We start from the raw sequence: 23514 nt of genomic DNA on the forward strand, positions 1-23514 counted from the left end.
CTGCCAAAAAATATAAACATATTCTGGATTTAATAAATAAATTATGATAAAATAAAAGTTAATTAAAATCAAACTTCTTTCATTTTTATCAAAATTAAAATTCTTATCTAAAATTCAAAAAATATGTATCGAATGAAAACAATAAATTTTTAATAAGCAAACTACTTTTTTTTTGTTAACTGTAAACTGCAAAAAGTCGGCCGCGCCAAAATTCGTCTGTTTTGTTTATTTTAAAGTCTATTTTATAATTGTTTTAGTTATCGTGTTGTTTAGCAATTTTTAGTTTTAGTTTGATTATATATAATAAATTTTAAACGTTGATTTAATATTTAAAACAGGATGAATTCTTTTAAAGCTAAAATTATCTCTACTTTCAGTATGTATGGTTTTACGCTTCGAAGGTTAGTCTCTTTAAAGTGTGTTCTCTTTATTGACATGGGCAAATTATTATATTTTATTATTATACTTGTATCTTATTTTTCCCTATAGCGAAGCTTTGAAATATATTCATGAACAACTAGAAAACATTAACGAATCTCAGATAGATGAAGTAATCCAAAGCATAATAGATCAAATAAATTCACAAAATCTAACTTGTTCATTGATTGAAAAATCTCATTTAGAAGAAGCCTTTCAAAATCTTGATTGTACTTCAAACAACGATGGAGACTTATTGAAAATTTTTGATGCATTTTCCTTGATACGATTCACTTATAAGTAAGTTTGCAATTATTCATACTTTTATTTATTAAATTCGTAAGTGTGTCTCCCATTCGTGGGAGTAAATGATTTAATATATATATTAAGGGATTTTTACATTCAATATTTTTTATAAGAGAATATAAGATTTTTGATTGTTACAAAATTATTTTGATTATTACAAAAATTAACTTTTATGTGTTTTTTTTTGGGGGGGGGAAGGAATAAAACTTATTTGATGTTTTCTATTAGTGCTGGGGAAAAAAATAGGTATATTAATTTAACAAGTGATTAAAGGAAGAAATGAAATATAGTTATTGAAATTAATTATTTATATGAATAAAATCTGGAAAAAAAATGATATCACACCCCAATGTTACGCTTGTAAAAAATTTGACGCTATTCCCCTTCCAGGGGCTGTAAAGAATCACCTATTGTTGATGCCAATGACATTTTATTAATAGGGGTAATACATGCTGTTAGCATTATGATAATAATTATGTTGCACATTAATTTAGATGCAGTGATAATGTATTAATACAGGTACTGTAGTAATGGATTTTGAAAGATTGCCATATCAATACTTTTGGCAGAGTAATTCACAAAGTTTTGGTGAGTTCCAGCTAGTGGCCCACTAGAAACTGGAGAAAAAAAAAATCCCAGAAAGCGATAAATTCTAAAAGCTAAACATGTAACCATCCCATCTATGTATTTTTCTTTAAATTACTCCAAGTAAAACAACCAGATGAATTCATTTGCATCTTGATTTTAGTTGGGTGGAATATATACTGATATAGTAATATCTTCATAGGTTTTTGCGATACTGGAAACAGAATAATATCAATAAGTAATAGGTAGTTTCTAATAATTCTATATAAAAAAAATTGTGCCTCTGAAATATATGTAACATAATTTAACAACATTAATTTAAATTTATGCGATGTCTTGAAAAAATAATTATTGTTTTTGATATTAGTTCAAGAAGATTTACATATCAGCACTTGAGCAATAGCAACTAGAAACTAAAAAGAATGAAGCAAATTCTTAGCTTTCACCTTTTGAAAGCCTATATTTATGTATTTTTTAAACATTTTATTCTGAGTACAACAGCAGTTCCTTCTTTCAGTTGGCATGAGCAGGTAGTAATAAGGAAGCATCCAAAAAATAATTAAGTTAAAAGAAGGAGATAGGATATATTATGTCTGACTATAAATGATTTTAAATTAATGTGATGCTTTATGACATTTGCACCGAAATTCTATTTTAAATATCATATAATGCGATTCATTTCACTGAGGTTGACCTATGTGTATTTTTTAAAAACTATATTTTCCGAGTTTTATTAATCTCTTTAAATTGTAACAAATGTTGTCATAACAGTAACAATTTCTTAATTTTTTTTTAACAGTTATGTATTTTATTGTTTTTAAAATGATTATACAAATTGACCATCTATTTTTGTGCAATATAATGGTACATTGCCTTCCATCTTTCCGAAACAAACTAAAAAAAAACAAGAACAATGGAATTTTATTTATTATTATAATTTTTTTTTGGTTCATTTAAGGGAAGAACATTTATACAGAGATGATTGTGCTCCAGAAAAAATCTGAATTTCCGGACTTTTCAGTAAACGCGATCCGGAAGTTTCCGGAAATCCCAGGTCCAAAAGTTTCAAGAAATTATTGATCACATTTATGTATAAAAATTTTTTATATGTTTTATTTAGAAATATTAGAACTCTAATTTCTACTTGACATCTCTTTCATTTGTAAATATTTTTTCTGATAAAATAATAAATGTGATAAACTTATCATGGTATATTATTGGTATATTATTATCGTATAATAAACTTATGCATAATTATTCATTTAAATTATGCTGCATATAATTTATTTAGAATTTCATGTTTTGAAAATATCAATGATTCAAATTTATAAAGACGTNAAAAAAAAAAAAAAAAAAAAACGATGGAATTTTATTTCTTTATTATTTTTTTTGGTTGATTTAAGGGAAGAACATTTATATGAAAGTCAAAATTTTTATTTACGTAGACTTTTATGTACTTTCTTTTCTATATATTATACTTTTATGTTATTACAAGTAGGTATATTATAAATTTTTTCTTTGTTAATTACCATGCCTTATAACTGTTGTACTATTTCTTAATGTGTATGTTTTTCAGTATTGATTCAAAAAAATTTCTTACATGGAGCACCCTTCATAAGAAACCAGTTGTTTTGCATGGAAATCCAGACTCTAAAGCTGATATGCTGATTGAGCGTTATAAAACAGTACACCAAAGAACAGCTCGACATCGACTTTTCTCTGCTCAATCTATTGTTAGCAGTGCAAATCAGTCCCAAAATTATACTCTCAAAGCAGTTGAACACCTTCTTGGATTGTCCTGTACTGAAAATAATATAATTGTTTTGGGAATGCTAACTCAACTTAAGGAGGTGAATTATTTGATGAATTTAATAGGATGCAAGATTCTATAAGTTTTTCTTTTTTTTTAATCAGTACAATTTTCTTATTGTCTCAAAATTATCTATCTATATTTATCATGTCCTTTGAGAAATTCACTATTATTTGTTGCATTTAGAGTAACTTTATCGTAGATAACTCTTTAGATAACTTAGTAAGTTATCTAAGACAAAAACAAATTTTGAAACTCGCAGATAGTTAACAATATTATACAAGTTTTATTGCTATACTGGAGCATCATCTTCAGCACACTATCAAATGTTAAAAAAAGATAAAGTAAAACACTGCAAATTAGCATTATAAAATAAATAAAATATTAAACTGAATCAGCCTGTTAAAAAAAGTGGGAGTTTTGAAGACTTAATATGCCAGTGATTCCATCTGATTAGTGAAAAAGGGGTGGGGATGATGTTAAAAAGCTTTCATGTACTTGAGAATATTAATTTTAAAGACTAAACATTTTAACTAAAGATGTAGGGTTATTGATGATATGATAAGCCTCCTGGAAAAGTACACTTTTAAATTATTGTTAGTTGACAAAAATATTTGTAATTTATTATTCTTTTAAGTGAACAATGTTATGCAAAGGATATCTGGTGTAATTCTTTATTTTTGACATAATGAAAATTCTATTTATTCTGAATTTTTGTTAGTGCTTAGTTAAACAAATATAAAACAGATGGCATTCAGAAGAAATTTCAAGTTTAGTAGATGTTTTAAATTTGGAAAAGTGTGCTTGTTATTTTCCTTAATGCTAAACTTTTCTATTAAAAGAAAAGAAAATTGTCCTATGCAATGTTTAAATTGTAGGTTTCATATCGGTAGGTTTTGTTAGCTTCATATCGATCAGTATCCTTTCAAGATCTTTCTTTAACCTGATGGTAACGAAAGTCATTTTAAAATTAACTTCCTGCCTCTCAAAATTTATTTTTATAATTAAATCTGCTTTAAAATAGATTTTCCTATTTTCAATAAACATGGAGTTAAAATTAAGGTGATATATAAAAGCAAATATGTCAGCATTTATTGTTATACTATAATTATCATGCATATTATTATATACTATTATTATTTATTATTATGCATTATTACTTTAACTTATTTCTTAAATCTTCTAACTGTTATGCACTGGACAGGCATTTCTTAGTATTTTGGAGTCGGAAGATTCTCAGGCACTTGACCGCTTTGCAAATCACTCTTTAAACCTTTACATAAAACCCCAAATCAACTAGTGAATAGATGATCCCTTAAGATTGCCTTGCATGAATGGTTCTCATTAATTTTAGAACATAAGAAGTTAGAGAAGGACTTGTTATGTGGAGCTAATAACACATGGGTCTCAAGCATATTAAAACTAGAAAGAGGTGTTTTTTTAGTGCCTTGATTTAGGCTTATTAAATCTATATATGAAATAGAATTTCTCATTGAAAAATTTCTCGTTAATGTGCTTCTTTATGTAAGTAAATTACAAAAGCAAATATGTGAATCATTTTTTCCCTATCTAACTTATTTTGAATGTCTTTCCCCATGTCAATAATTCATACAATTTTTTGAAAACATAAAATCAAGAACATAATCTGAATGGAAAGGTTTGAGATTGAATAAGCCTTATTGTTAATACTATGCCCATTTATTGTTAATATGTTTCTAATTATTATAACTTCATTTTACAGTTTATTCTAAAATTATTAATTAGTAATTTACTTACATAAAGGTGGCACACATTAATTTCTCGTTAATATGTGCCTGTAAGTAAATTACAAAAACAAATGTGTGAATCATTTTTTTTCTTTCACCTAACTTATTTTGAAAGTCTTTCCCCATGTCAATAATTCATACAATTTTTTGAAAACATAAAATCAAGACCATAATCTGAATGGAAAGGTTTGAGATTGAATAAGCCTTATTGTTAATACTATGCCCATTTATTGTTAATATGTTTCTAATTATTATAACTTATATTTTACAATTTATTCTAAAATTATTAATTTGTAATTTACTTACATAAAGGCACACATTAATTTCTCGTTAATGTGTGCCTGTATGTAAGTAAATTACAAAAACAATTGTGTGAATCTTTTTTTTTTCTTTCACTTAACTTATTTTGAAAGTCTTTTGTCAATAATTCATACAATTTTTTGAAAACATAAAATCAAGAACATAATCTGAATGGAAAGGTTTGAGATTGAATAAACCTTATTGTTAATATGTTTTTAATTATTATAACTTCATTTTGCAATTCATTCTAAAATTATATCAGTCAGTCTTATGGAATAATCTCTTTCCAAGATAGGATCAAATTTAGTATGTATTTCTATAAACATGCCGATTTTTGTAATGTATCACACTTCTAATCATTTATAGTACTTGATTTATAGTGATTAATTTGTTATATTTTTAAATATTTTGTCTCTATTTAAATATTTTTATGTTTTTAGGGCCAGTTCTTTCTTGAAGATCCAACTGGAGTTGTACCATTGAATTTAAGCAAAACAGTATCCTTTTGTTAAATGCTTGACAAAAATAAAAATAAATTAGCTGTTTTTTTTTCAGTTGAAGTCACTATGTCTAATTAAATGTTAGAGAACTGGCAGTTCTAAAGTGTATTGTTTTCTTTTATTAAAATTTTATTAACTTCGCATTAGGTAAGATTAAAAAACTTTCAAGGATTCTTAATTTATTTCTTAACTTCAGGATAAAGCCTTTTGATTTTTAAAGAATGACTGAAGTTACATTAATTAAAACTGTATTCAAAGGCAGAGAGGTAAAAACAACTGTCCTGGGCCCGAGATTGTTGAGGGCGTAATTAAATTCTTTGCTGGGAATAAAACGTTTTCAGTTCATATTTTTTAAAAAATTACTAAATATTCCTTTATATATATATATATATATATACACACAGTTGGACCCCGATTTAACGAATTCATCGGGACCAGAAATTTTATTCTTTAAATCGGGGTCATTCGTAAAATCGGGGTTAAAAAAAAATTGTTTTTTGTACATATGTATAATTAAAAATTACTAGTTATAAACGACTATCTAAGATAAGAAAGGAATTTCCTGTTTGACTCATAGTCCACGTGACAAACCCCGGGAAAATGACCTTGCAAGTGTAATATGTCTTATTGTCTCTGCCCACCTACCCACGACGAATTTTGTTTTTCCCTGTTGCGGGCGTTTCTTTTGTTTGAAATGAATATGCACTTTTTCTACTTTATTCCTCCCAGGAAAGATTTTTTTCCATTTAGAATCTGCCAATTACAAAAAAATGCAATATTTTTCTGATCAAAATTANCCCGTTAATTTTGTGTGGTTTTCATTAGAAATAATAAAACAAGGCAAAGTTAGCATTTTAGAATATTTGTGAAAGTAGATGTTCATAATAAAGTCAATGTGAAAACAATTTTGAAAAGGAGTTTCCAACTATCTTGCAAAGTATGGGAATAAAACTTTTCGTGTTTCTCAGAAAGGGCTCCAGAGCCGTTGAACCTGTGCCTGACTTTGCCATTACCCCTCAAATCATTAAGTCAAATTGTGTAAATTTTTACAGAAAATTCCTTTATAAACACTAGTTTGTTTGACAGGAAAGCATGTTGCTGAGGCAATGAAAGATGGTGGACCAAGTGCTCATAAGTTTAAAGGCTTGTTGAAGTCTTATAAATAATTTGTTTTATATAATGTCTTGTTAGCTTTAATTTATCGTGACCTTCAATTAAATTTTTTTTGTTAAAAAAGACTCCCATTAAACAAGTGTACTATGTATTACAGTGGTCAGAAATTTTTTTTGTAGTTAACTATAACTACAGTCGGACCCCGATTTAACGAACCCCTATTTAACGAATTTTTTTTCAACCCCAGCAAAAACAGAGTAAAAAACCCCTAATTAACGAATAATTAACCTCGAATTAACGAATTATTTCAGCATCCGGAAAAAATATTTTTCATTAATTTTGATCAGAAAAATATTGCATTTTTTTGTAATTGGCAGATTCTAAAGGGAAAAAAATCTTTCCTGGGAGGAATAAAATAGAAAAAGTGCATATTCGTCTCAAACAAAAGAAAAGCCCACAACAGGGAAAAACAAAATTCGTCGTGGGTAGGTGGACAGAGTCAATAAGACATATTACACTTGCAAGGTCATTTTTCGGGGGTTGTCGCGTGGACTATGAGTCAAACAGGAAATTCCTTTCTTATCTTAGATAGTCGTTTATAACTTGTAATTTTTAATAATACATATGTACAAAAAACAATTTTTTTTGAACCCCGATTTTACGAATGACCCCGATTTAACGAATAAAATTTCTGGTCCCGATGAATTCGTTAAATCGGGGTCCGACTGTACTTTAAGTGTAGTTAGCTACAACTATTTTGTTAAATGTAATGATTACAATCTGCTTTCAAAATGCTGTTATTAGCTCATTACTTTTTGGAGACAAACTTTGCTTTAAAACTTGTTTTTCACCCGTCAATGTATAATTAAAAACCATTTCACCAAAATTGTTTCTAATTTATTGACTTATCTAAACACGAGGAATTATTGAGAAATATTTATTCATGTTTACTTGAGCCAGTTTGTAATTTTAAACAACTTTTTATGAGTTTGTTCTTTTAACCTTCAACATTTTATCCCCTTTTCAAATATTTAATTTAAGAAATACTAGGAAGTTATCAAATATTTGTAATTTTGTTTAGTGCTCTTATATTTAAAGTACAGCAAAAATATATTCTCTTACATTGAAATAATATCTGGAATTCTTTTAGTGTTGTGAATACTCTCATTTGAAGGTATGGCTGAATTGATAAATTAGTTATTATTTATAATGTCTAGTTTGAATGTTAGACATAATATATAGTGTCTAAAAAAGCACTGCTCAGGAGCATCTAACATAGCTTGGTCACAGGGGGCATTCTTGTTACGTCCATTGACAGAGCCAAATTTGTTATGTTTAAACCTCCTTACTTTACTTAACTAACAATATTTTTCTATTACTAAGTATTCTAAACTGTGAACAGAAGCATATAAATTTCAGTTGCTTTTTGTATTAAGTTGAAATGAATTACAAAAGATCCCTTGTTTCAGTTTTACAGAAAATTTTGTAATCTGTAAAAGTATGGAAAATTGTTTAATGGATCCTTTCTTATTCCAAATACCTCAGTATTGTTAAATTTATTTACATGGCATATTATACAATTTATTATATTTCCTGATGACATATTAGGTATATAAAGGAGGCCTTTTTACAGAAAACAATATTGTTCTAGTTGAAGGTTTCAGTGACGATAAAGTTTTCCATGTGACTGCAATGGGTTTTCCTCCTCCTGAACCTGCTGAAGAGACTTTGTAAGTAAGATGTATAATTTAATCATTTAAAATTAATGTCTGAATAAAACTTGCGTATGAGTTTATAAGGGTTTAGGGTTGCCCTTTTTCGACACCACGAAATTAGTACCTTATAAGAAGCAAACAATGCTACATAGACATCCTGTTAATTTTTATCCTTGCATAATTATTTTACATTTGCAAAGTCCGGCTACTAAATGTAAAGTTAATTTTAAGGAGCTAATAACATATGGGTCACNGAGTGGCATAATTCGATGTTAAATGATAGGCAATGATTATTTTACAATTGCAAAGTCCGGTTACTAAATATAAAGTTAAATATAAGAGTGGCATAATTAGATGTTGAATAATAGGCAATCATTATTTTACAATTGCAAAGTCTGGCTACTAAATATAAAGTTAAATATTTATTTTTTTTAATTACATCCATCATTTGCTCTCTCGAGCATGAGAAGTCTTGCAGTCCAATATAACAAAGAAATATCTCCAGGGGCGGAGAGCGTCTTGAAACTAGAAGAATTGCGGGCCTCCTGGAGGGCTTAAGATAAAGATGAAGGCTGTAACACATTTAGCGTTATCCAGGGTGCACCACGAGAAGGTCTGTTACACTACACCCCATAAAGTTAAATATAAGAGTGGCATAATAGGCAATGATTATTTTACAAATACAAAGTTCGGCTACTAAATATAAAGTTAAATATAAGAGTGGCATAATTAGATGTTGAATAGTAGGCAATGATTATTTTACAATTGCAACATCCGGCTACTAAATATAAAATTAAATATAAGAGTGGCATAATTAGATGTTGAATAACAGGCAAAATGCTAACCGTAAAATAAATATTGATGATTAAATGGATAAGTGACACAGATAATGGTCATGATGTTATCAAACCAACAATAAGTGAGCTTTAATGAACCCAGAAATATCAGCATTATTAGTGCTAAAGGAAATAAAATGATGAGGAATATAGCTCATATTATTGTGGTATTTATGTTTACAAGTATATTTGACATGGCTGCCTGAGTGAACATCTCTGTGAAATCGATATTTTTGACTCCCCTCTTTGTTCATTATGCGATTGGGAGAACCTCTGAATAGAGCTCACCTGCGTCGATGCGGGGCACTTCGTGACTCTGCCGACTCCAAGACCGCCCTGTATTGGAGAGCTAGAGAACGCCTGAGGCTTTAATAACTTCGGTCAATATTTGTAATTGCTTGCTCATTGTTTCGCAGTGGCTTGTTTTTATAAATGTAATATGCCTTGCCATTGGAAATTAAAAAAAAAAGTATATTTGCTTATGAAAATGATTTCTTTTAAACAGTATTTCCTTTTATTACAGTTACTCAAGAAATTTCAATAGATATGATTCAGTTAGAGTTTCTGTGGTCGAAACTAGCATAAATGATTTAGCTTAAGCTTTCTATACTAAAAACCTCTGAATGTGCAGCAATTAGATTTTTTATTCATACTTATTCTTTTATTTCTAATTTTGGAATTTTAAATTGAGGTTGTGATAAATTTGTATAAAGCAAAACACACTAATATTCTTTTTCCAACAAGTTAATAAAAAACAATAATGAAGAAGAGAATGTCTTTTTTTTAATATTTTTCATTACTTTTATTGTTTTCTTTAAAATTTTCTATAAGTTTCAATTTTCTAATGGAATTTCTGCTGTATTGTGCAACTTTCCTTTGGAATTGTAGTATTTAACTGCTTTACAACATGATTTTTGATTTCTCTTTTTATTAATAAAAAACATTTTGTTTGAATTCTTATTCTAATAGTTGTATAATCATTATATAATATAGTTGTTATATCTTATTTTATCTAAAATTATAAAAATGTAATTTGATTGATTTGGGCTTTAAATAATAGTTTAATTTTTTTTTATTTAAAGATTTTTAAATCACCTTTTTTATTTAACTTTTTCAAATATTAAACCTAAATATTTGATTGTGCATTAAATTGCGAGATGTTGGCATTGTAGTGTTTTTCCGCATTTTTCTTTTTCAAACTTGGCAGTTGAAGAAGGATTGAAAAGGGGGCCCAGCTACTGTTAATAGAACAACATCTGGAAAAAAAAACTCACAATGAGAGTCATACAAGACATGAAAGAAGGCAAACACTGACTTATTGGTCTGACAGAATCTGATTCATTCACCGTATTGTACTATATGTACTGTATTGTACTATTTGTCATTCAAAGCGCATCAATCCCTATTCATTTTAAGGACTATTTAAAAAAACGTATTTACAAATTTTAAGCAATATTGACCAATACATAGTTTTTATCTAGGCTTAACTGAAATATAAGTTTTGTTAAAAGTGAATGTAATTGGCTTTAACTTCATGTAAATCAAAAATATAAGCTTAATACCATAATATTGTTAAGCTTAAACCATAATATTGTTTTGTATTATTCTAAAAAAGTAAATGTTACTTTTAGATCATATTTTCCTAATTTTTGTGCGACTCCATGCCCAACAATAAATTCACATAGACTTTCTATAAAGCTTAGAGAAATTGAAGAAGAAAATAGCAATGCTATGTTTGTATTTTTATCTGACATTTGGTTGGATCAATTCAAGGTAAGTAAGTTAAACTATTCTAAAATTTCAGTTTTTGAAATTTGATTTTCAAAAGAAGTAAAATCTGTCTTTTAGTATTATATTAATTTAACCCTGTTATTCATGAAACCTACTGGCTGTTATGTTTCGCTCTTATTTAAATTATAACTGAATCGCATAATGATATTTCTATTGCTCGTTAGCAGATTTATATTTTGCATTTATATTTTGCAAATTATGATTTACATAAAGCATTGAACAATATTATTATATACAATAGAGTCCCGATTATCTGAACCCCAATTATACAAGCTTCGTCTTTAACCGAGCTATCAAATATTTCAAGGATTTTTTTATTCTGGTTTATTTTTTAAACTATCGCAAAATTTTTTTATCTTCTAAGCCAGGGGTTTCCAACTTGTATGAGGCCAGGGGCCACAATTAAAAACACAAATCAAATGGCGGACCGCAACTTTATCAAAATTTTTTGTAGAATGCCTTTATGTTTGAAGGAACATTAAATATTACTGTCAGATTTTTACCATAGATTTTTCCTATTTTAAGTTGTACAAAACAAAAGTATTGAATTACAAATTAAAATAAGAAGAAGATTTTTAAAAATACTTAATTGTTGCTAATAATATTTAAAAAAATATTAAATAAACGATAAAAATTCGGGCTGCAATAACTTTAATGTGCACCTATGCATTAAACAATTAATGTGCAACAGATATCTAATTGTTAAGATATAAAACTTCAAAAAGATTGATATTGAAACTTACATAGTACCACACAAAATGTTTAATCAAAAAATTGAGGTTTGTCTGCTACATCCATCAGAAAATAGATATTTACATCTTAAATTAAAAATTTACAAATGTGTGTGTAAATATTTTCGTCCAAAATGAGTGGTTTCAAAAAGCTAAATCAGAGAATTTCTTTGAGAAAATTTCTGATGCACACATGCTGAATTATGTTCACAAAATAAAAAAAATGAAATAAAGAAGAGCAACATACGCGCTTATTTTTGCATTTGAATAAATGTTTTCTTAAATGCAAAACGCGAGAAATTTTTTTTTTTTTTGCACCGTTGGTATGTTAAATTTCACAGAAACGAAGAAATTAGGTTTTATAGAAACCTAATTTTATTTAGAAATTAGGTTTTATAGAAAACAAGAACGAGAAAAGTATTTTAAACATATATATATTTTTTACGAAAATTGTCCGCAAAAAAATTACAACTAGTCCGCAGGCCACAAAAAATGGCATCGCCGGCCTGATGCAGCCCCCGGGCCGCCAGTTGGAAACTGCTGTTCTAAACACTCAGGAAAACAAAATCCAACACCTTGATCTGATGACAACATATAAAAATCTCTCAAACAGATGAACTGAAAGCTATCGAAAGTTCTATTGAATATATAGAACAACAAGAAGAGTCTACACCAGCCTTCCTGTTATTCCTAAAAAAATGCGAAACATCAGCTGCAGAAAAGCGCCAAAGTAATGTAAAACAAAAAACGGATCTAGGACTTTTTTTAAGTAAAAACTCTTTAATTCTCTTAAAGTATGCTCTTTAAGTGATTTTAAGTAAGCCTTTTAATTATAATATGAATTGTATGTGGTGTACTCATATAAATTTTATATTTGTGAAATATATTAAATTTGTACCTACTCTTTTTTCTTTTCTTTTTTATACTCTCCTCTTTAACCAAGATTTTAGGTTATCCGAGTTATTCCTGGTCCACATTTACTCGGATAATCGGGACTCAACTGTAGTTGTACTAAAGTGTAATGAATAAAACTTATAAAACTAATTTTATTTAAAATAAAAATATTAATCCTTTTTTTTTCTTTTTGATCATGATATGCATTCTTTTTCTTAAAATTTATTTCTATGTCTGTAAAATTTAGATAGTCAAATTATTCTTTGGAATCTATGCACTTTGCATGCTAAAGTCTGTTATTTTGGCCCATTTATACCAGCTGTAAGCAAAAAATTTGTTTTAAATTTAAGAATTATGGAATTTTTTTATTTCATTTTTTTCTCATTGATTGGACTTGCTGATTTTTTGTATGTTTTATTTTTCAAGTGCTAATTTATCTGTAATTTTTTGTTAGGTTATGCAAAAATTACAAGTTCTGTTTGCAGGCTATTCTCAAATGCCGCCAACTTGTTTTGTTCTTATAGGAAACTTTTTATCATTACCTATAGTTGGTTCTCAAAGCAAAGTTTTTGAAGGTATGAATGCTGTTTTGGATTGTCATAAGTATTTACATTAAAGTTTCTAATTGTAATTAATATATTTAACACCTATATATTTTAAAGTTGCATACTGTTATCTATTCAAGAGACTTCCTAGTTTTCACGAACTTTTCTAAAACTCTTAAAAAAATATTCATAATTGTACTTTTTATAAAAATTTTAAGAAATTCTAAGAATTTTTTTAGAATTCTGCTGTGTTATGTTTAATATGATGATTACAAAAAAAAGTGAAATTTCCTTTTTAAAAAAACTAAACTATGTTAAAATAACTATTTAACTAATAAAAAAAGTTTTTTCAAGCTGAAAATAAATATGCAGTGAAACAAAAGTTTTCTAAGCAACTCATTTTTATTTTTAAGAATAGCCAAAACATGTTTTTATTGCCAAAGCTATATCTATTTTATTTATTTGTAATTTATATGTTGTTGGTTTTAAATTGCTTTCATTTTATTTGTATTTCATTATTATAATGTATTATTATATATTATTATAATATATCATTATTATAATATACATATATAATATATTAAAAAAAGGTACATATTATAAATTTTTTTTATATATTTCTAATTGAAAATACTTTTATTACTTACATAAATGCAATTACTGTTGAAACATTAAAAATTTGTCCTAAAAAAAAAGATGTCTTTAATTTGAAAAATTTCTTATATAGATTTTTAATACTAATTTAGTAATATGGAAAACTCTAAGTTTTATTGTAAAATGTTGGTAGTTATGTATTATTTTATTTTAGCATATTCTTATCACTCTTTCTTTTTTCAGATTGTTTTTCTCAGCTTGGTAGCTTAATCAGTGAATATCCTACCTTGATTGAAAACTCACAGTTTATATTTGTTCCTGGTCCTAACGATCCTGGTCTACCTTACATATTACCAAGGTTATTGTACACATAGATTATTTGAGCTATATTTTTTGAACTTATTGTTAACATTCTGTCTGCGTTCATAATTTTTTTGCTTAACTTTTTATTTTTATAAATTTGTTTACGTTTCAACTGTTATTTTTCACATTTTTTTTAATTACACTAATGTATGTTTTTTTGTGAAATTATTGTATGGATTGAGGTTGAAGTAATTTGATTATCTTAAAAATTTTATTAAATGTTGGGTTATTAAGTTGTGTGTACAATTTCTGCATGTACCATTTCTAAATGCATAATAAATGTATCATAATACCAAATTATCTCCTTTAATTGTAATTACTTCATGATTTAACAATTAATCAATTATTAACAATTTGTCATGATTTTGTAATCGGGCGTGGAAAAAAATTTTTTCGAATTTATTTTTTTTTAAAATTTATTTGGTAGTTAGTTTTTTTATGCTCCCATTTATTTTAAATATTGTTTTTAATTATTTGTAATGAAGTGAAGGTATATTTAAGTTTTTACTATCTCATATAATATTAAATGTAACTATACAATTTTTAAATAAAATGGAAAATGGAGAGAATTTTGTAAAATTTTTGTTAAAATATGTCATATTGAAAATTCCAAGTTTTTTTTTTCTATAAATGAAGGGGCAGAATAATATATTTATCATTTGATTACTTCTTTATATGAAAAATATTTTTGTGTATATTGTATAAATTCTATTAAGTAGTATTTACATTGCTCCATAATTGAGCAATGCAAATTGCAATCTAGTATATTGAGCAATGTTTAAAGAAACTAGTTTTGTATTTAAAAAATGAACAAGTGACAAAATTACAATTGTTATGTTATTACATATTTTGCTATTACATGTGTTATATAAGTTTATATCATTTGTCTAACTATAAGATTATTTTATTTTTATGTTTAATATGTTTTTTGCCTTTCAACAATGTTATTTTTATTTTTTATCAGGCCTCCAATACCTGATACGTTTCTTGGTGACTTCATGAAAAAGGTTCCAAAAGCAATTTTTACTTCAAATCCATGTCGAATACAGTATTGTTCTCAAGATATTGTTATCTTTCGGGAAGACATAATATCTAAGTTATGCCGAAATAGTATATATACTCCCTGGGAACACGAAGAAAAAGTTGATATTCCAAATTTGGTAAAATGCTTCTTGATACTTTTTTTTTGGTTAGTAAAATTAAGGGTTATACTGTTTCTATAAATTTAATTTTTGTTATATACTAATCATTACAACAGTGTATGGTTGTGCAAAAAAGTCCTCAATAATCCTAAATGTTACTAGAAATTTCCTAACTTTATGTACTACAAATTATGAATTATCTAATGAAGTAGAATCAGCTTTTAAAAGTGGTATATAAGTTATAGAGTATGAATACTATTTATGTTTCATGTTTCTCTGAAATATGTAATATTTCAGTTATTTTATCTTTATTTGTTTTTAAATTATTCTAAAGTTAATTAATATAATTACCTCTTTGAAAGGAATAAATCAGAATTGTTAATTATTTTATTAATCAATTATTATTTATTAATTATTTTATTATTTTATTTGTTTTATTTCATTATTTGTTTTTAAGTAGTAGTGCCACCCTTTTTTATTTTATGTGAATAATAAATAAGTAAAATGCAGTTAATTTGTGTTTTAAGGAACATGTTGAAATATATATATGTGTGTGTGTGTAAATTTTGAAGGTATTGACACAATACTTTGGTCGTGTTTGTTCTTTTTACATGCCACAAATATTTTCCGCTAATTATAATATTATTTATCTTAAAAATTTTCTATAAAATAGCAAATTATTTGTATTGCTATTTTAAACCTTTTCATTTGTTAGTTTATAAGCTGTGGTTTCAACTAATAAAACCAATAATTATTATTTATCGAATTTTAATTTGGGTGAGAGTTAGAAAAAAACTGGAATACAACACTTTTAACTAGGTTACAGCTGCCTTTTTTCAAAAACCACTTGAAACTTGTTGTAGAGAAGCTCCATGTTGTTTGGATATTGATGAATGATAGTGTAGGCTATTTATTTTGCTTCACTCAATTTATACTGTAATTTTTAGTAGTTTGAAATTTTTCCAGGTGATTTCAACATTTTATCACACTTGTTTCATTATTATTCTAAATTATTAAAACTAGTTTTCATCATAATTAAGACTTTCTTTCTTTTGTTAAATGTCATTATTAGATAAAACCTGCACTTGGTCAGTCTGGGTTGTACCCGATCTTATCTATTTGAAGCACTTTTGGTGAAAATGACTGGTTAACTTAAAGTAACAAGTTTTCTTTATTAATGTCCCAAATGGAAATCAGGCATTTTATACAAAAAGGCCTAAAAATTGAGAAGCAGAGTAAGCAACTAGGAAAGACAGTAATTCTCACTTCGTCACCTCATAAATTAAAATTTGTAAGACAAGAAAAATCGTAGTACCAGTAAAGAACTTAGTGTAGAATCTATGTTAAGCCTCCTAAGTGAAAGGTCAGTCCAAATCCCTGAAAAGTTGAATATAATATCTCAATCTCAAGGGATGGGCAACTGTAGCAATGCAGAAGAGCCTGTTTAAACTTTTATTTGTAATATTTGCTCTTAAAACTGATAAATTAACTTTATCCGCATATGATAAGTCTCAAATACTAATAAATACAAAATTATTTGGTCATTGATTTTTAAATTCATATATATTTCTTGTATATGAGAGGCACTGTATTAGTTAGTAATGCACATTTCAATTAGAAAATAAATTATTTTCTTAATATTTATTATAGAAATACTTGTTTTTACCTGGTTAGACCCTGCCTAATCTGTAACCTGTAGGTTAGATATTTTATGGGGAATGTATGTTTATGATAATAGTATTATTTTGTTGCAACATGAACTTGAGAAATAAATTTTATTGATTTTTGTATCTTCATTATTAATTTTTATGAAATTTATATTTAACAATAATTTTTGCCTTTTTTTAAAAAAAAAATTTTAGTTTGTGAAGACTGTTATTGCAAATGCACATCTTATGCCTCTTCCAAATAATGTTGCTCCTATTTACTGGGAATATGATCATTCTCTTTGGTTATATCCTCTACCGGATGTGGTTGTTTGTGCTGATAAATATGATCCATACACAGTTAAAAGTACCAGCAGTATATTTTTTAATCCAGTAAGTCAGTTTTCTTTTTATACCTTGAGTACTTTCCTTACTTTTCATACCTTACTTACATTGTAAATAGAGGTTGTTCCGTAATAATCAAGCTTGATGTATATTTTTAGAAGCTTTGACAAAACTAAAGTTGAAAAAAATGCACTTTAGGGGTAACATATTAATATTTAAGCAATGATAAAAACAAAAATGCCATCAAAATCATTACTGTGAAAGAGGGAACTGAAAGCTTCAAAACCTGTTTAATTTCCATATGAAGTAGGAGTTGAACAGTGAGTATTGGAGTTTTAATCAAATTGGCTTTGATATTTTTGCTCTTGCCTTTCTCATTAGTGATTTTACTAACAGATTTTACTAACATTTTTTTTTCTTTCTTTCTTAAACATGGTGCCTAGCGTTTTTAAAAGGTGCTTATTTTCGATTTTCGTTATTTAAAAGCCCTTAAAGGTGCTTTTTTCATTGGTTGTTTTTAAAAAGTGCTTAGTTTTCCTTTTTCAAAAATTAGAATTTTTTTCGTTACCATATCGATTTTCACCACGTATTATGCAAAAACGTGCCTTTCACATTGTTCTATTCAACATTTTCACAATACATTTCGGCGTACCGTCAGTCCATAGCGTATGAAAGCGCCAAACATTTTACGTGTTTGATGAAATACTTGTGAGTCCATATGTGCGTCTACTGAGCTGGGTTTGGTGAAATTATTGCCTTCTCATGTGCAACTGTGCTGCATTTTTCAAGATATTGTCAATTTCAGACTTCATTTTCCACCCTCTGATATCAAACCGAAAAATCTCTCCATCATTTTATAACGGCCAATATAATCAAGAAAAGAGTTCTTTGTCAGAAACTAGTTCTTTTCTCATGATCATCTAAAGTCTTTGAAAATATTTTGCATTTTGTTAATGTATATAGTGCTTAAAAAGATTTTTTGAGTACTTAAAAGGTGCTTATTTTTTGTTGAAAGATTTGGCTTCTCACTCTGTTAAATATTAATTTGCGATTCCTAAATTTCATACTCTTTTATGCCTTTTTTGATGATAATTCGAAGATATCCTAATTAAAAGCACTCCTTATGGAACATATACATACATTAAAGTCAACTTTAAAATGATTTTCTAGAGTGACAAATAGCTATTGACAAATCATGTTTCTTGATTTAAGAATACTTTGTTTGAACATAATTTTTTATGCTTATAACAAACAAGTGAAAATTTAAATGCAGAGTATTGAGTATTTTCAAAATGTCTCTTAATATGTTTTTTTGGGTTGATGTTTTAGTGATCTGTTAGTTTACGATATGCTGATAATTGAAAATAGAAATTTTTTTAATTATTGAGTGGGAAAATGTATGAATTGAAGTGTAATCTTATGTTTTTATAAAATATGCAGTATGTGTTTTAAATTGATATAATGTGTTTAAAACTTTTTTTTGTCTAAGATAACACTACACATTTTGAGATGGTTTTGATAAATATTAAAAATAAATTCTTTAAAAATATTTAAATTCGATAAAGTGCTTCCCTTCCTTGACATCAAACATTAATTCACTTTTCAAACATGATAATTTATTTTACAATGAAATTTTTAGATAGCTAAATGAACAATTTTTATGCACAATTTTTATTTACCTAAGAATTTTCATGTAAATGAATTGAAATAATTTTAGTTTATAAAACAGTTCAATTGTTGAATAAAATTTTAGTACCCTATATTTCGAATCTTAAGTGCAAGTTTATCAACCAAGAGTTCACTTTTCTTTGAAAATTTACAAAAAATTCAAAATTCCTACGTAAGCAAGGGTAAAATAAATAAATAAATTTAAAAAAAGGCACTCTATCTTTGTGGGTAACTTTCTATTTCCTTTTCAAGCTTTTTAACTTTGTCTAGATTGAGATCTTAAGCAGTTCAACTAATGTGATGTAAATCAGATGTTAACATTAAGAACTGTCTTAATTCGTAAGCTAAAAAATTTAACTTTTTTTTCTGCATTCGTTGTTATTTTAAGAAGAAAAATAAGTGATAAAAATAAATTGTATAATGTAAATTTTAAACTACAAGTAATTGCATATGCGAAGAATTATGACAATAGCCTGACTTATTTCGTGTATTTTGTATGTTCAGTTTCATGATGTTTAACAATCCAGTGCTACTGCTCGATTAACGGAGAAGTATTTATGTTGGTGGTATTAATGCAGAATTATTCAGATTCCAATAAGTCAAACCCTCACAGCTTTCAAATTTTTCAGAAATTCCTGAGCTATATTAGAAATGAAATAATACAGCAGTTAAATAAAAGTTTTAAAAATGTTCAAATTCTTTCGATAAAATTATCACATCACTTTATTTTAAAATTGAAAGCTTCTAATTTAATATCTAGATGCCAAGCATCTAGTTTCCTTGAATCTAATGAAACTTGTATATAAAGTAGCTTATAATACTTACACACTTTGTACCTAATTTTTATGCATAATGTACTTTTGCTTTTAAATTTGTCTTTTTGATTGTTTCTGTTAATTGTATAATTTTAAATCCTATTGTTTGATATTAATCTAATAATATTTTAGGAATCTAAATCTCAGTTCATCTGATGTGCCAAACATATATGTAGAGTTAGTTTCTCACTTTGACTCAAACTTTATGTTATCTATATAATTTCCAATTCACAAACTTTGATGTCATGCATTATTGCCTAATTTTGTACTTGGGGCATAGATTATAAATGACAAGATAACAAAGCTAGATATAGGATCTGTTAATCTTGTTTGTAACTATTGGTCCTGAGTTAATTTTAATGGGCGATAACGTGGGGCCACATAGATCTCTTCTGGTCGTTGAATTTCTAGAGAGTGAGGATATTCTCCAAATAGATAGGCCAAAGGCCATGATAGCCTGGTCGGTAGGGCGCTGGACTCATGTCCAAGAGTTGGAGGGTTCGATCCCCGCCGGCCGAAGACTCCCTGTGTAGTAAATGGTGACTGGTGCACGTTTAATCTGTCGAGTCGCAAAGTCCTCCATGTTCCCAAAACAAATCAATATCTCTGGGGGTACNTTGATTCAAACTTCATCTCATCTATATAATTTCCAATTCACAAACTTTGGTGTCATGCATTATTGCCTAATTTTGTACTTTGGGCATACATTATAAATTACATGATAACAAAGCTAGATATAGGATCTGTTAATCTTGTTTGTAACTATTGGCCCTGAGTTCATTTTAATGGACTATAACGCGAGGCCACACGGAGCTCTTCTGGCCGTCGAATTTCTTGAGATTGAGGATATTCGCCAAATAGATTGGCCAAAGGCCATGATAGCCTGGTTGGTAGGGCGCTGGGCTCATGTTCAAGAGTTCGTGGGTTCGATCCCCACCGGCCGAAGACTCCCTGTGTAGTAAATGGTGACTGATGCACGTTTCATCTGTCGAGTTGCAAAGTCCTCCATGTTCCCATAACAAATCAATACCTCTGGGGGTACTGATCCAGGAGTTTCTTTGTCTTCTGGATTGGTTCAAAAACAAAGCTACGGAGTTGATCATTAGTAGTCGTAAACCCAAAAAATTGGGTCGGCTGTTCAGCGACAGATATATAAAAAAAAATTCCAAAATAGTTTGGCCAGCCAGATCTCCAGACCTCATCCCTATAGAGCATGTCTGGGATGCTCTGGGGAGGGCAACTGTAACTCGTTATCTCCTCCGAGAATGAAAAGAGCAATGCTGAACGAGTGAGACCAATTGCCACAGGAAATGATAAACTGCCTTATTTCAAGTATGAAATCACGTTTCAAGACCTGTGTAACTTGCTGCAGTGGATAGTTTTTGATGGACAGTTTTACAATGGATAGTTTTTGATGTGTAATCACATATAATGATTTGGGTTTTATAAGTCTTTAAAATATAAATCATAATGTCCCTTTGAATATTAATTTTGCTGAATGTTTTAATATTGTTTTAATAATTTTAATGCGGTTGTTATGCTGAAGTATGCATAGCTTATTTCCTAACATTTAAAAACAAAATAATTATCTTATTTAATCCTTTCTCAATAAATAAAAATCATTAATATAATATTTAATACCACAACCTTGAATTGAGTGCGGAATAAAATCTATTTTCAGAGATTCCCTCTACATCTGCTTAACATATTAGCATAGAATTCAAAATACTGTTATATGTTTGCTAATGTTTTGACTTCATTAAAATTGGCTATTATTTCTCAAACTTCCTTTTCAACACATTTGAATGCATAAGGGTCAGAAAAAGAGCCTTGGCAATAAATAAAAACAATTAATAGAAAATACGTGGATTCCTTAACTTTCCTTGGCGAAAACTATGCTATGCATTTTTGATTTCATGGTGAACGGAGGTGCCTTGTGATGCTTAGTCTTTGCAGCCCTGTTCTCCAGGCCATTTTCCAAATGTAGTATTTTATTAATTAATATGTACATAAATAAGAACATTTCTCTTTAATTTGGAGTTCCATATATTTCTGAAATAAAAGATTTTTGTTGTTAATCATAATTTGATTCTTTATTTAAGTAATTTATGGTGTTTAATGAATAATTGCTGGTCTGTATCACTCTCGAATAAAATACGAACAATTGGAAATACATAAATTAACATCTTCTTTAACTAATAGTAAATACATCAACTTTTTCAATCACCAAATAATTCCTTGATAGTGGTGTAGCTTTTAAACTTAATAATTTAGTCATTTATTTAGTAATCAGTCTTTTTAGAGTTATTTATAAATAATTAAAATAAATCGGTTTGTAGAAAAAAAATGTATCTTTTAATTTTGAGGTAAGTTCTATAAAAGAAGACATCGAATTTAATTGTTTATGTGAAAAAAGCATTGAATTTAATTGTTTATGTGATCGCTAGTCAATCACCACCCATTTGAGCGTTAATTCTGGCTTTTCCCAAGCTTTCAGCTACTGATTAACCAGTCATAAAACCAGTTTTTGTGCTATGTTATTTAATAAAAAAGAAGTATATAGCCATAGCAGGGCATTATTTTGACAGGGGCTTTGCTTGGAAGATTAAAAAGAGCTGTCATAGAAATAATTATCATTTATTGTATAAATAATATTTTTGTAGTAATAATTGTCATTAATATTTATTTTAGAAATAATTATACTTATTATTTTACCAAAAATATGGGTGTTTTATTGGAATGAATAAAAAATCTATAAATTTAAATGTGATAATATTGTTTTATAGTGACTGGGTAAAACAACACAGTAAAAATGTTTTTAAAATTTTAGGAAAACTTCTTAAAACAAAATATTCTTAAAAACATTGTTCTTGAAAAATTGAGCCCAAACATTCCTTGTGTTTAAAACCTTGAAATAGTTTTAAAAGAGCTAATATGGATTGTTTCTGTTTTAAAATTTTTTTTTCAAGTAAGTTTTTTTCCCATTGTTTTGAAGCCTTTCTCTAATGGAGAAAAATTCACCTCAAAATTTAGTTGTTCCAACATTATGTTTAGTTAAAATGAAAGGTTAGGAATGTTTAGCTTCCTTGGGCTGATTGACGATAGCATAAATCTTATGATGTTTTCAGTTACAAGTTTGATCACAATGATGTTCATTTACCTCTAACTTTATTAAATCTTCTTCTTCTTTTTTTTTTTTAAGGGATCCTTGCCTCGTTCAAATTATTCCTTCAAAGTGTATTTTCCAGCTTCTAAAGAAGTAGAGGACAGTGAAATATCTGATGAAGCGATGAATTAATTAAATTTTTAATTTATTTTGTTGTATATTTATGTAAATATATTTTATTAAAATGTTCTTTTGAAATTTTTCTTGCTTAATTTTATTGATTGTATCTCATTTATTTATGATGTTTAGTCTTGGATTTCCTGTTTTCAATTATTTCTTCTTGTTTAAGAATTGTTATGAGTTTACAAGTTTTTATAAATCTATATAAACTAGTTTTATTTTTAAATTCGTTGATTTATTCTAAGACTAGTGTCTAATTTACTGTAAAATTATACCCAAAAATTTATTCCTCCAAAGTGTGTATGGTATACTCAAATTTTTACTTTTGGAAAATTGTTTTGATTTG

At 27.6% G+C, this 23514-nt stretch overlaps 1 protein-coding gene across 1 annotated transcript; it reads left to right on the top strand.

Moving 5' to 3' along the window:
• The first annotated feature begins 185 nt into the window (after positions 1–185).
• LOC107451467 (DNA polymerase epsilon subunit 2) lies at positions 186–23246 on the top strand. The gene is made up of 11 exons (XM_043050750.2): positions 186–401; positions 490–717; positions 2885–3158; positions 5625–5681; positions 8406–8527; positions 10980–11121; positions 13219–13339; positions 14147–14261; positions 15231–15426; positions 17271–17447; positions 23085–23246. Exons 1-11 carry the CDS (start codon positions 340–342, stop codon positions 23178–23180), a joined length of 1590 nt encoding a protein of 529 aa, XP_042906684.1. The 5' UTR covers positions 186–339; the 3' UTR covers positions 23181–23246.
• The last annotated feature ends 268 nt before the right edge of the window (positions 23247–23514 follow it).

The sequence above is a fragment of the Parasteatoda tepidariorum genome, chromosome 4 (genome assembly GCF_043381705.1).
Source record: "Parasteatoda tepidariorum isolate YZ-2023 chromosome 4, CAS_Ptep_4.0, whole genome shotgun sequence".
In the NCBI taxonomy this organism is placed as follows: Eukaryota; Metazoa; Arthropoda; class Arachnida; order Araneae; family Theridiidae; genus Parasteatoda; species Parasteatoda tepidariorum.

Bases quoted from the DNA above. Each gene is read 5' to 3' on its own strand.
- LOC107451467 (XM_043050750.2), top strand. From the start codon at position 340: ATGAATTCTTTTAAAGCTAAAATTATCTCTACTTTCAGTATGTATGGT. The intron at 3,159-5,624 runs GTGAATTATTTG...TTATGTTTTTAG, and splicing joins TGCTAACTCAACTTAAGGAG to GGCCAGTTCTTTCTTGAAGA. The intron at 5,682-8,405 runs GTATCCTTTTGT...ATGACATATTAG, and splicing joins CATTGAATTTAAGCAAAACA to GTATATAAAGGAGGCCTTTT.